The sequence below is a fragment of the Fragaria vesca genome, linkage group LG1 (assembly GCF_000184155.1).
Source record: "Fragaria vesca subsp. vesca linkage group LG1, FraVesHawaii_1.0, whole genome shotgun sequence".
Taxonomy (NCBI): Eukaryota; Viridiplantae; Streptophyta; class Magnoliopsida; order Rosales; family Rosaceae; genus Fragaria; species Fragaria vesca.
The window spans coordinates 18,714,027-18,728,358 of NC_020491.1; the positions used below are offsets into that span (position 1 = coordinate 18,714,027).

At 39.4% G+C, this 14,332-nt stretch overlaps 1 protein-coding gene across 1 annotated transcript; it reads left to right on the forward strand.

Annotated features, from left to right (window-relative positions):
- The first annotated feature begins 674 nt into the window (after positions 1-674).
- Positions 675-4,829, forward strand: LOC101305215 (ethylene receptor 2-like). The gene is made up of 3 exons (XM_004288411.1): positions 675-1,039; positions 1,373-3,262; positions 4,060-4,829. The coding sequence occupies exons 2-3, from the start codon at positions 1,511-1,513 to the stop codon at positions 4,600-4,602; spliced, it is 2,295 nt and encodes a 764-aa protein (XP_004288459.1). The 5' UTR covers positions 675-1,039; positions 1,373-1,510; the 3' UTR covers positions 4,603-4,829.
- Positions 4,830-14,332: the final 9,503 nt, after the last annotated feature.

A 14,332-nucleotide genomic window follows, 5' to 3' on the forward strand; every position in this document is an offset into this window, starting at 1 on the left:
TTTGAAAACGTAACACCCACCTTTGAAATTGAACAGTGGTAAAAATTCCCTGACAAGAGTGTACACATACAACGGATCCTCACCCGCCTGTCTAAATGCCCGTTACGTCTCCGGACGTTACGTGATCGCGACGCGCCAGCAACGATTGCCCAAATCCCCCCCTTCCTCCCGACACGTGGATCCAAACCTCCTCATTTTCCCTTGGTCCCGTTTTGACAAAAAAATAAAAATAAAATAAAAATAAATAATGACGTTATGTATGTAACGAAAGGGCGTCCAAGTTCTCCTCATGTAAGAGCCCTGCGGGGCCCACTCTTCCTTCTTCTTCTTCGTCTTTATAATTTCCCCCTCCTGCAAAACAACGGCGCAAACCTTCAGAACAATATTCCCTCTCTCTCTTAAAAATCTAACCTTTTTTCCATTATTTGATTTTCAAGAGAGATAGAGAGAGAGAGAGCATCATTTTCGGGGCTTCCCATTTTTATTTTTTTAAATGTAATTTCTTTTTTTAAATTTAATTTCTTTTTACTTTGTTGCTATAAAGGGAGCTGAAAGAGGAAGACTGGTAAAAAAAGACAGAGAGGAGGCACCCGGTTTTGTGTGTGTGTGCTCGATAGAATCAAAAATATCACCACCACCCTTTTTCTCTTCTTCTCAAAAAGCTCGATTCTTCAAGACTGTCTAGGCCAGCGCTTTACACGGCGCGAGGTGGCCGGCGGTTTAGTGCCCTCAGTTTGGTTTTTAATTTTAAACAATATTCACTCCTTTTCTCCTTCTGTACTGTGTAATTATTTTTTCTTTATATATCGGGATTTGTTTACTTACTTGGTTTTGGTTTCGAATTTTGGAGAGAAGGGTTGGGTGCCTAGATTGTGGTTTTAGTATTTATATGAGAGTGGTGGTTGTGATGGGTCATTGTTGATGGCTGCAGAGGAGTTTGAGATTGTTGCATGTAAGATCTGATGATGATGAACAAGAACATATCGATGGTGGTTGAGTTGGAATCTGGGTTGAAACGTCTCTAGTGTGCTTTTGTCAGGTACGCTTTTCTTGTTTTTTGTTTTGTTTCTCAGTTGAGTTGAGTGGTTGGTTTTGGTTTGGTGGGGTTTTGTAAATTAGAAACGGGTTTCTTGCTTCTGGAATTCTGATTCTTTTATTTTATTTTTTCTGGGCTGGTGGTGTTTATTTTCGCATAGCATTGGTTGTTTTTGCATTAATTGAGGAAAGTTTGTTTTATATGAAATCAATGTATCGTTCATGAATCGGTGGTGTGAAAAAGATTGTGATAGTTGGTTGTTGTTGTTGGATCTCAAATTATTATTGTTGAACTCCTTCAATTTCTTAATCGGGGATTTTTATTTGTTTTTAACAGGAAATGGGAATTAGAGGTTGTCAATTTGTGATTGTAGTCCATGGATGTTTTAGCTCAAGTTTTAGTCTGTAGTGGGGGTTTGAACGTTCGGCGTTGTTTTTACTGATTGATGGATTGAAGAAGCAGTCTTTGGATGCAATGTTAAAAGCATTAGCATCTGGGCTATCGATTTCTTTGCTACTGGTGTGTGTTTCGGCGTCTGATGGTGGATTTCCGCGGTGCAATTGTGACGACGAGGGAAGCTTCTGGAGCATTGATAGCATACTAGAATGTCAACGAGTGAGCGATTTCTTGATCGCGGTGGCCTACTTTTCGATCCCCATTGAGCTGCTTTACTTTGTCAGCTGCTCGAATGTACCTTTCAAATGGGTTCTCTTTGAGTTTATTGCCTTCATTGTGCTATGTGGAATGACACATTTGCTGAATGGCTGGACTTATGGTCCTCACCCGTTTCAGTTGATGCTCGCTCTCACAGTTTTCAAAATTCTCACTGCACTTGTATCATGTGCCACAGCTATAACGCTCATCACTCTTATTCCTTTGCTTCTCAAAGTGAAAGTGAGAGAATTCATGTTGAAGAAGAAAACTTGGGACCTTGGAAGAGAGGTTGGAATTATAATGAGACAGAAAGAAGCTGGAATGCATGTCCGAATGCTTACCCAAGAGATTCGCAAGTCCCTTGATAGACATACAATATTGTCCACAACCCTTTTTGAGCTATCTGAGACATTGGGTTTGCAGTACTGTGCAGTTTGGATGCCTAATGAAATTAAAACAGAGATGATCCTGACCCATGAGTTGAAAGGGAAGAACTATTCTAATATGTACAACTTTTCTATACCAATTGGCGATCCAGATGTTGTACTTATTAAAGGGAGTGATGGGGTCAACATTCTTCGGCCAGATTCAGCACTTGTATGTGGAAGCAGTGGTGATTCTGGTGAGCCGGGACCAGTAGCTGCAATTCGGATGCCAATGCTTCGGGTTTCCAATTTTAAAGGGGGGACTCCTGAGTTGATCCAGACTTGTTATGCGATATTGGTTCTGGTTCTACCTGGTGGAGAGCCTAGATCTTGGAGCAGTCAGGAACTTGAGATAATTAAGGTGGTTGCTGACCAGGTGGCTGTGGCCTTATCCCATGCTGCAATCCTTGAAGAGTCCCAACTTATGCGGGAACAATTGGCTGAGCAAAACCGGGCCTTGCAACAGGCGAAAATGAATGCCATGATGGCAAGCCACGCAAGAAACTCATTCCAAAAGGTGATGAGTGATGGGATGAGAAGGCCAATGCATTCAGTATTGGGGCTGCTTTCCATGATGCAGGATGAGAGTTTGAATAATGATCAGCGAGTTATTGTTGATGCAATGGTAAGGACAAGCAATGTCTTATCGACGTTGATAAATGATGCTATGGATAATCCAGCCAAGGATAGTGGAAGATTTCCTTTGGAGATGAGGCCTTTCCGGTTACAACCAATGATAAAAGAAGCAGCTTGCCTTGCCAAATGCTTGTGTGTGTATAGGGGGTTTGGTTTTGCAATTGAGGTTGACAAGTCCATAGCTGATCATGTAATTGGAGATGAAAGAAGGGTTTTTCAGGTGATTTTGCATATGGTTGGTAGCCTGTTGAATGGAAACCAGGGCGGAGGGTTGGTCGTATTTCGGGTTTCTTCAGAGAATGGAAGTCAGGGGAGGAATGATCAAAGATGGGCTGCTTGGAGACAGAACTCTGATAGTGGTGATGTATATATTAGATTTGAGATTGGGATAAGCAACGGTGGTTCTCAATCAGATATGACAAGTCCAATTATGCAGCTTGTTGGTAGCAGATACAACAGTGAAGGAGTTGAGGAGAACTTGAGCTTCAACATTTGCAAAAGGCTAGTGCAGGTGAGGATGATAAACTTTTTTTTGTCTGTGTGTGGGTGTGATGGTTCGTATATGGTTACTTTCTTCAACAATCATGAATTGTAAGTTGGTGTGCAATCTTTTTCATACATTGGAAACTGCAAACATAACAGTTTTGATTAGCAAGAATCTACATGAGGAAAAGTGTACATTCTTCGCCTAAAAATAAGTCATCTGGTGTAGAAGAACACAGTGCTTTCTTCAGTCTTCACCTAAAAATAAGTCATCTGGTGTAGAAGAACACAGCGCTTTCTTCAGTCTTCATCAGTTACAGATTTGTTTTTTGAATAGCAGTTACAGATATTTAGGATAGTCAATTTTAATGGCATGTTAACCATATCTTTATCGTGGTAGAATATTAGTCTTATTACAAAAAGATTCTCCTGCTGCCATACCAGGTTAGGGAAGCTAGATTGAGGTGGTTTTTATATGTAGGTGACTTGGAGTAGCTGGAGTCGTTGATTAGTCTCTTTGTGTAGTTAGAACTTATTTTTCTGCCTAATTTTGTCAAGAGCTTGGTTTAGACTGAACTGCTTAAGCATTGCATGTATTAAATTTTTGAGACAATTTATTGTCTGCCTTCTGCAATATTTACTTGGATACTGCAGTCCTAAACCATATTCTTGGATACTGGTCATTCACTGTCAATAGTTTGTTTTCTTTTTCGTAGTCTATTTGTAAGTCAGCTAATTTTACAAGTTCTTGAGAAGAAAGACTCTTAATTGTTGCTCACAAATGTGTTTGTTTTTCTAGCTGGAGCATTAACAATTTGTTTTCAGTTGATGCAAGGAAACATATGGCCAATTCCTAACCCTCAAGGATTTCCTCAAAGCATGGCACTTGTTCTCCGGTTTCAAACTCGACCATCCATTGCAATAGCCATCTCTGAACCTGGAGGATCATCAGAGCACTCGCATTCCAATTCTATATTCAGAGGCTTGCAAGTTCTGTTAACTGATGAAGATGATGTGAATAGGCTTGTGACTCGGAAGCTGCTTGAGAAACTAGGTTGCAATGTAACTGCTGTTTCCTCAGGATTCGAATGCCTTTCTGCCATTGGTCCCTCTGGAGCTTCTGTCCAAGTTGTCTTCCTAGATCTCCAAATGACGGAGCTGGATGGTCTTGAAGTTGCAATGAGAATTAGAAAATTCCGAAGCCGCACTTGGCCATTGATCATTGCCGTAACTGCCAGTGCAGATGATGATATTTGGGATAGATGCATGCAGATTGGGATCAACGGAGTCATCCGAAAACCAGTATTGTTGCAAGGCATTGCCAGTGAGCTTAGACGAGTCCTGGTGCAGGCAAACAAAATTGTGTGATGAGACCGTTTGCTCAATGGATGAAGTAGCTAATGTTTCTTTGATCTTTCTTTGGCTCCAAAATCATGATTCCTTCCCCGAACATCAAAAACATAGAGAGATGTTACACCAGCATTCACAGTTAGAATGGTATACAGGATTAAATTAGCTCCTTTTTCTTTCTCTTCTCTTGTGCGATTGAACTTTGTCATAATATATATTTACATAGATAGTTTCAGACTCGATCAGAGACATCAATAGATGAACAGCAAAAAGTTACCAAAGCTAAACAAAAAGTTACATTAAACCCTTATTGAAGTTGCTGACATTTTATCCTACGTTCCAAGCTCAAGTTCAAATCGAATGCTTTTGAAATCTTGATATCTTTTCTGAGTATTGTTTCTTGGTTTAAGGATGATAAAGTCTTCGGGTGGGTGACTGCTGCTGAGTCAAACCAAATGGTGGAGTGTGGAGCTTAGCTAAGATTGAGATCCTGTACAGGAAAGAAATCGCAGAGGATATTTCGATCAAAGGGGGAAGAAGAGTATGGGTCAAGTTTTGGTGTTGCAGAAAAAGAAAGATAAGATTGCCATGCATGAACCGAGTACGTACATGGACTCTTTATGTTTCAATAAATATGATATAATCCAGAGTGGACCCTTTCTCATTTGTTGGAATAAAATTTGGGGGTTTTCTTTACGTCAATTATTGTATTTCCAACTTGTTGACGTTTTTTTTTTTAATGAATGGAGTTTGAAATTTGAGGACTAAATTCCCTTCACGTAATTCTTCTTCTTTGTCATCCATCGCTATCCTTTTTCTTGCTATCAATTTCCTAGTGCTACAGGGGTTCATGTCCGGAAAGTGGAATTGGGTGATGTCTCTTTGAAAATCGTATCACTTATGTGGGAGAGTTGTGAGTTCTTTGTCATCATACTGTGGATCTTAGGCTTGGATTATGCCAATTACATATCATATCTAGCCGGCTATGAGTTGATTCTTGTCAATTTATTATAGTCTAGGTTTTAGTTTATGATGTATATAAACAATAAACTCTCACTTCTGTCAACAAATGTAAAATATATAATAGATACAAAGTTTTCAACATTCAAAGATTAATGGTTGAATAAGACTAATTAAGATTGACACTGAGCATCCATGATAAATTTAGAAAAGAAGCGACACAAAATGTGGACGCTGAGCATCAATATCCATTTTAACCAAAATCAAAACCAAAACCAAAACTATTCGTTCATATAAGGATAAGTAACATATCTTTTGATGATTCATAACAACGTTCATGTCATATCAATTAAATTTATATTCCACATATTCTCGTATTTCCTGTCCATACCGCACATTAGCATTAGTTCCTTTCGGTTTATGTTTTCCTTCTCAATAATTTCAATCCAGATAGCTGGATTCTTGTTCTTGAATATTCCACAAGTGCTATTGTTTCGTGCATTTGTATATCTAACTAGCTAATGATATTTTGTAAACCAAAGTTGCTAAAGCTTAACTAAGCAGCTAAGCATCATGAATTCATGACCATTATTTCATGGAGTTCATGTTGGACGGCCAATGATGAGTGGTGTGCTCCAGGTTTCGGTGCACACAGAAGGGTTGGCCCTGAACAATTCATATCCCATTAAACTACACATATTCTTCCCCTCCAAATTCCTATTTTTCTTTTCTTTTTTAGATCGACCTCCATTTCCATCTGACTATGATGATTATAGTTTCAGCTTTCAACCAGTGAGGGTTGTCTCTAGGAGAGCAACAAGTTGGTCAACTAGTAAGCTCCATATTTTCTAAGAATCATGGGTCTCAATTTTTATAACCAAATTAAAAATCACAAGTTGGGACCAAGGTTATTGTATTGCCAGAAACAGTATGATACACTGGCGTTGCATTTGTTCTACTGATCGAGCCAAGGGGTCTGTATGTTGAAATTATTGTAAAGATTAAAAAGTTGGACTTTTCATGCCGGCATTGGATTGCATGAACTGAATCTAGAGCCCCTTCTTTGCACATTAAACAATACCAACTTGGTTTTCTTTTCTCCTAAAGCTGGGTTCTATTTTACCAATTATTTGACGAATTAGTATATTCCTCGTAGCATGCAACACTTAGATTTGTCTCTGATCAAAATGCAAATCTCTTCAGATGCGTTTGCCTCAAAAGGGAAAGATAAGTCGACCAAGTGGCCATGAGTTCTTGGCAAGTTTGATGGACTGAAAGGCCACTAGTTCTGAACTAGCCTGGTGGTTGTTGGCTCCATCGGAAGTCCTTGCATCGGTCAGGCTTGACTAGGCGAGAAGAGGGAGAGGGGTGGGCCTATAGGCCTCAGTTTGTTGGGCAGCACTATACTGATGAGCATGTGTTTTGGGAGAGGCGTTCTTCTTCTCTCTTGTTTCATGTACGCTAAGCATGTGTTTTGGGTTTTTGGGGGAGTGACACACCTCTAGCCTATACTATATTACGTCGAGGTTGTTTGTTGATTTGTTAAGTAAAACTTACACCAATGGGTTTTAGGTGTCAAGCTTGGCAGAACGGTTGTTTTATCGTGGAATGGTACGGGTAATAAGTGTTAGAGGTTTCTTTTTCCTGCATTTCTTCTTTAGTTGTAGTGTTGAATTGTCCACCTTTTTGGACTATAGTTTTTAGTATTTACATTTTCTCGAATAAAGGCTATTTGAGCTTGTATAAGAGTTTATCTCACGCTTGACCAGGCGTTGCATTGGTTGTATTGGCTTTGCCGAGTGGATTGTATCAATTTTATACATATAAAAAAAAAGATTATGATATATAGTTCCTGGTTATTGATCATGATGCTCATTCAAAGGTTTGCAGCTTTAAGATAGCTTAAGTTTTGTTTTAAGCTATTTTGCATAGTTCGATATTTACGTAGCTCGTGAGGGTGAATTATGTTTAAGTTGTATTCATATATCTTCTGTGATCAATAAATTGACTTTACATCATTCTTTATAAAAATAAAAAATAAAAAATAAAAAAAACGCAAATTTGATTCAAATAACAAATAATATCAGTTAAGATCATATAAAGTAATTTATTTCCTAAAGAGTAATCTGTTTGTTGTGATTTTTTAAATTTTATCTCCGAAAACATATAGACATGAGTCATCAATCCAAAAAGAAAAACGAAAATAACCCAATGGGGTTGGTCTAGTGGAAGCATGCTAGGTTGCAAGTGGGGCGGACGCTATAAAGATTCTCATGGTAATAGGAGGTCCTTAATTGGTTCGAACCCCAGCTTGTGAAAAACATCCTTTGGGGAAAGGTCATACCCACATATTGCTTCTGACCCCGGAGTGGAAGCTCACTCGACCACCATTTATTGTAACAAAAAAAAAAACGAAATAACAATATAAATGGAAAAATGACTCCGAGTCTGTTTTTGTGTGATCCCGTGGAGTTCACAGATGTCTGGCACATGTCCGGGTGAGTCTCCTGACGTCACTTGAATTAACTAGTGAGGAATTAACTAGCTACTGGATCCTAATTTGGGTTATCAATTAACTAGTGAGGTGTAGGTCTTTGAGGAGAAATTTTTCAGTGCTACGGGAGGACCACGTGGCAATCTGACGTGGTCCTATATTCCAATTAAATTTAGACATGTGGATTTTCTTCATGAAAAATTATTTCAGCTATTTTGTCAAAGACTATTTTGGGTTTTATGTTGTTTTTTAAATACTAAACCCTAATCCCTAAACCCTTAAACCCTATACCCTAAACCCTAAACCTAAACCCTAGACCCTAGGTTGAACTTACTAAATACCCATGAATGTCATTTCACTACCAGAAGAAAGACTTTAGCCGACGAACAATTTTTTGGTCGGCTAAAGTCCACGTTAGCCGACGGAATTTTCCTTCGTCGGGTAATTTAAATTTTCGTCGGCTATGGTCAACTTTAACCGACGACTTTAAAAATTATTTAGCCGACGAAATTAAAATGTCGTCGGCTAAAGTGCCTTATATTTGCAGATCTAGACAGCAGCTCATATGGGAAAAAAACGGGAGAAGAAAAAGCTAGAGAAAAAGTTTGGGTGTTGTCAAAATCTGTCCATAATTAGTTTGTGGAGCTATATATAGGTACATATATGTGTATATATGTTGATTTTGAGTTTTATTTGAGTTGATCGATTTTGAGTGTGATTGAGTTGATCGATTTTGAGTACGTTTGATGTATATGTCACACCCCGGTTCTTAAGTTATTTTACGGTTATTTACCTTGGTATTATTTTGGTCTTTTACCGTGTTGAGTAACCGTTTACTACTTAAGGACCCTAAAGTTGACTTTCTATTCCGTTTGGAATTTGGGGAAACTTTCTTCATGAAAGTCGTAGAGGACGTTATTACGAGTTCGTAAACATGTTATACGTTAAAATCGGAGTTAGCATGAAAAAGTTATTAATTAAAAGAGTAAATTTTTGAGATAGTAAAAGGGGTAAATATTTAGTGGGTATAATTTTTATTGGGTTTAAGTTTTTGGACCGGGTGTGGGCTGCCCACCACCCCCCACACTCTCTCTCTCGCTCATCCTTCTCTCCCTCTCTCCTGTGCACACTCTCGACCCGCCGGAAGCCAAGTCTCCGTCCGCTGCCGTTCGGCCGCCAGAGACAGCCGGACCACTTCCGTTCGGACCCCCGCCGTCCCCTCTCTCTTCCTAAGCCGGTGACCGGTCGTGTAACGCCGCCGTTCGAGAGAAAACCCGCCGGATAGCTTTTCGCCGGAGTTCCCACCTCCGGTCACCATAGGTCGAGATTTTTGGCTCATCTTGTAGCCCTCATCAAGGTGAGTAATCCCTCAAAAGGAATTGGTCTAATTCGATCTTGTTAGGGTGAAATATATAATTGAAGTTCTAGGGATTTATGGATGTTTTGGTTCGATTACCCTAGTTAGGCTTAGAAATGGACTTTGTGCTAGTTAAGGAAGTTGTTGTGCTAGTTGAGAGGAGTGTTGTACTAAAATTTGAGAAGCATCGGAGGTAGCCGGAATACGGCTGCCGGCCGCCGGAGCAAGCGGCGGCGTAGCCCCTTAGGGGCAGTTTTTCATATTTTTGGGTTTGTTTTCATGAGAGGAGTTTAATGAAGTATAATTTGGAATTTTTGGAGGAGTTTTGATAAGGTTTGAGATTTTTTCGTTGGTTAAGGTTTGTGGCAGTTGTTGGTTTGGAATTTCGGCAGTTGGTTTAGCAGGTTTTAAATTCTAAAAAGGTTAAATTATGGCTTTCGGTAAGTGTGGAGTGATGCGAGCCTTACTAGATTAAAAGTGGAGAAGTTGGGCAAGAGAGATGAAATTATAGGCTCCATTTTATTTGAGAAATTTTATTAAAGTATTATCCTAGTTTGGAGGCTTAATAATTATTTGTTGTTCGGACTTGAGGAGGATCATTTGGAGGAAACCTCGGGTCGTCGGCAAGCATAGCCGAGCACTGTGAGTGGACCTTTGATTTTATTATCATGCATGCGCTAAAGTTATTTAATTTCAAAGGCATTTGGAGATATATTATGTTGTTGGATTATCGAGTTCCACTTATTTTTCCGGAACTCTCTTGCTAATTTTAGTTGACACGTGGGACGTGTCAAGTGATTTTTATTATTTCCAAGTACAGTTGGGAACTGTACTGTGCGCTATGAGTTTATTATAATTTTTGGGGAAGTGTGGATCTTTTTATTTTAATATTGTACTTCACCATAAAAGGGTTGTTTTATATTGATTATTGCTAGCTAACCTTATTAGCGGTCCTCATCATATGTGAGTCGCTATTATAGTTTTATTTAGCGGTCCTCTTTATATGTGAGTAAAGCGTGTAGCGTAGGACACTATTATAGCCTGAGAGGCAACCGATCGGTATATATATATATATTTATTGTTAGCTAGCCATTATTTAGCGGTCCTCATCATACGTTAGTTGAGCGCTTAGCGTGGGACGCTATCATAACCTTATGAGCGGTCCTCATCATATGTGAGTAGAGCGCTTAGCGTGAGACGCTATTATAGCCTGGGAGGCTTATAGTTATGGTGAAACCTCTTCCCCATTTTTATTGATTTATTGGGAACCAATGGGATTGGTTCATTATTTTTGTCTCTAATTATTTTAGGAAAGATTTCCAAGAATGGCATGCATAAATATTTTCTCAATAGAAAATATGGGAAAAGCATAAATTGATTTCAATGCTCTATCATTAAGTCCGTATTTTTATTTTGTCCACTCACTCTAACGTTTTAAATGCTTCTTCCCTGGGCCTTTCGTTTTTAAATGCTCAGTCTGCAGAGTGCGGTTCGACGAGTGTAGGAAGCGAGTCATATTTTCCACCACTTCCAGTTTTCATTCCTAGGTTATCTGTTTAACCTACTTGTGTATTTTCTCGTTTCGTAGTAGTTGCTCTGATAACCATGAGATGTCTTAAATGATTTTATGTTGATGTGTGTTTAGAGCTTATGACTCCACGTAGGAGTGATGGAAAAGATTCATTTGGTTTGTTTGTATGAGGACTTAAATTCATGAAATTATTTTGAATTATTACTTTTGTTGAGGTGGTGGATGTTTATTTGGGGGAGCGGGTGGCTCCAGAAGATGTGGATTAAATTGTTATAGAAGTGTTTGGGTTTTAGTGTTATTCTTTCAGGTAGGGTTACTCATTTTCAAGAGAGGTTATGCCAAAATTTTGGTAGAATTTCCCTTAAGGTGAGTCTCGCAGGGTTTATCCCGGATTTCAAGAGGAAATCCGGGGTAGGTCCTGACAATTGGTATCAGAGCATTAGTTTATCTGATTCTTGTCTTTCTTTATCACTACCATATATGCTTAATAACACTTAGTGTCATTAGAGTGATGGTCCGACCGCGGCGGATCCATTAGCAGTTTATGCCTGTATGCTAAGTGTTTATTAAGTATGTGGGTAGTTGTCATTTTCTTGTTTCTTGTGCTAAATATTTTATTCTCAGAAAGTATGCCTCCTCGACGAGCACCTAGGCAGAATCCTCCAAGGGGGGAAGAAGAGAATGTACAGGGTGATTGGACTGATGCCATGGAGCAGTTCTTTCAGCGTTTTAGCACTAGCATGGTCCCTGAGATAAATTATTATAGAGCTTACAAGAATGGAGCTAGAGCGTTTAGCCATGCTGTTGAGCCATTGGATACTCAGAATTGGGTAGAGACCATTGAGAAAATGTTTATTCAGGTGAGATGCCTAGAGGTTAGGAAAGTGGGCTTGGCTACTCAGTTTTTGGAGAAGGAAGCTTGGCATTGGTGGCTTGATTTGAGTAGAGGTATGGGTGATGCTGCTAATCATATGTCCTGGGATCAATTTACAACTTTTTGAGAGCGCTATATTAGTCATGCTCATGTCAACCGAATGAGAGAGGAGTTCTTGAATCTGCAGAAGGGTGATGACATGACAGTGATGGGTTTTGAGAAGCGATTCTGGGAGTTGTCCTATTATGTGCCTGATTTGGTGAGGACAGAGCAGGAGAAGATTTATCAGTTCATCAAGGGCCTTGGTGGTATTTATGCAAACAGGATGACAGCGGTGCCATATCAGTCATTTCACCAGGCCGTGACTTTTGCTCTGAATATTGAGGCACAGGAGTTGGTAGCTAGCCGTCTTCGTGATTCTGGTGGTCATAGCCAGGGTTCATCAAAGAAATTGGCGTCCACCTCCGGTTCTGGATCATCTACTGGTAGTGGGCATGGTAGTAGTTCGAGTTCTGGCTCTGGTTTTAGAGGAAAATTCAAGAGGCATGGTAGTAGATCCTTCAAGAATTTTATTGGGCGTCAGCTTGGGCGATTCAGGAGTGGATCGAGCAGTAGGAGTGGGACCTCTGGTGGTTAGTCTTTTCAGTCTGGACAGAGTCAGTTTCAATCAGGGGGATGTTTTCAGTGTGGTCAGCTGGATCACTTCAAGAGGGATTGCCCTCTTTTGACTCAGGGAGCTACATATGCTCCTACTCAGGCCAAGGGTTAGACTTCAGCTGGTGGTTCTAGTAGTGGTGCACGCGCCATGGCTCTAGCTAGAGGCGGCTTTCAGCAGGGCAGAGGACAAAGAGGTCGTCTTGCCACTACTTATGCTAGGCTTCATGCCATGACTCAGCAGGAGGGACGTACCTCCCCGGATGTCATCATTGGTACGTTGTTAATTTTCGGTCATCCTGCTTTTATATTGATAGACCCTGGAGCGACGCATTCTTTTATGTCTAGTAGATTTTCATTTCTGGCTAATGTGCCATCCTCGCCACTTCTAGGCGAGTGGTAGGTTTCCTTGCCCTCCGGTGATGTGATGAAGATAGATTGGGTATTTAGAGGTTGTGAAGTGTTGGTAGAGGGTCTTAGTTTTGAAGTTGACTTGATTCCATTAGATATTGTGGAGTTTGATGTAATCTTAGGTATGGACTTTTTAGAGGCACATAGAGCTATGATTGATTGTTTCCGGAAAGTTGTGGTGTTACGAAATCCTAGAAAGCCTGAGGTTACATTTCAAGGGGAGCGGGATGTTGTTTCAAGTTGTTTGATTTCAGCTGTCGCTGCTAGGAAATTGTTGAATAAAGGGTGTCAGGCTTATTTAGCCCATGTGGTGGATACTAGAAAGGGAGAGGTGAGAATGGAAGATATCCCTATAGTAAATGAGTTTCCTGATGTTTTTCCAGATGAGTTGCCTGGTTTGCCTCCTGTAAGGGAGATAGATTTTACAATTGAGCTACTTCTTGGAACGGGGCCTATTTCTCAAGCGCCTTATAGAATGGCACCTGCAGAATTAAAAGAGTTAAAAACTCAATTGCAGGAGTTGGTGGATAATAGTTATAGAAGTGTTTGAGTTTTGGTGTTATTCTTTCAGGTAGGGTTACTCATTTTCAAGAGAGGTTATGCCAAAATTTTGGTAGAATTTCCCTTGAGGTGAGTCCCGCAGGGTTTATCCCGGATTTCAAGGGGAAATCCGGGGTAGGTCCTGACAGTATAATATATGTGTTGATCGATTTGGTTGATGATTTGATAATATATATGAAGTTATTGTTAATAAGTAGTAGATATATATATATATGTTAATTAATTTATAATATTGTGTTGATGATGATTTTGTGATGATGTTGATATATAATATTGTTAATCATGTAATTATTAAGAATATATATGTGTGTTAATTATTTTGTTATTAATTAGTTGTGGTACGTAGAATACTAAATGAAATGAGATTTTATATATGGAATTTAATTAATTAGAGTTATACATATATATTTTGTTATATTTTCAAGATATGGATAAGAGTTGGATTTCGCTTCCAAAATGGGACAAAAAATATGGTAAAGGAGTTGAGTTTTCTAGAATATGCGCTGGCTAATGCTAACGAGAATACAATTTTCTATTGCCCATGCACGAAATGTCAGTGTCGCAGCGATATGCATCGATTTGCGATTGACAAAGTATGGCACACTACCAGAAGAAAGACTTTAGCCGACGAAAAAAAAAAAACAGGCCGACGAAAAATTTCGTCGGCTAAAGTTGACTATAGCCGACGAAAATATAATTTCGTCGGCTAAAGTTCTTTATATTCGCAGATCTGGACAGCAGCTCATCTGAGAAAAGAAAACGGGAGAAGAAAAAACGGGAGAAAAAGTTTGGGTGTTGTTGAAATCTGTCCATTATTAAGAAGTGGAGCTATATATAGGTACGTACATGTGTATATATGTTGATTTTGAGTTTTATTTGAGTTATTGATCGATTTTGAGTGTGATT

Excerpts from the sequence above, each read along its gene's own strand:
- LOC101305215 (XM_004288411.1), top strand. The coding sequence starts at position 1,511 with ATGTTAAAAGCATTAGCATCTGGGCTATCGATTTCTTTGCTACTGGTG. Across the intron at positions 3,263-4,059 it reads TTTGCAAAAGGCTAGTGCAG|TTGATGCAAGGAAACATATG; the intron begins GTGAGGATGATA and ends ATTTGTTTTCAG.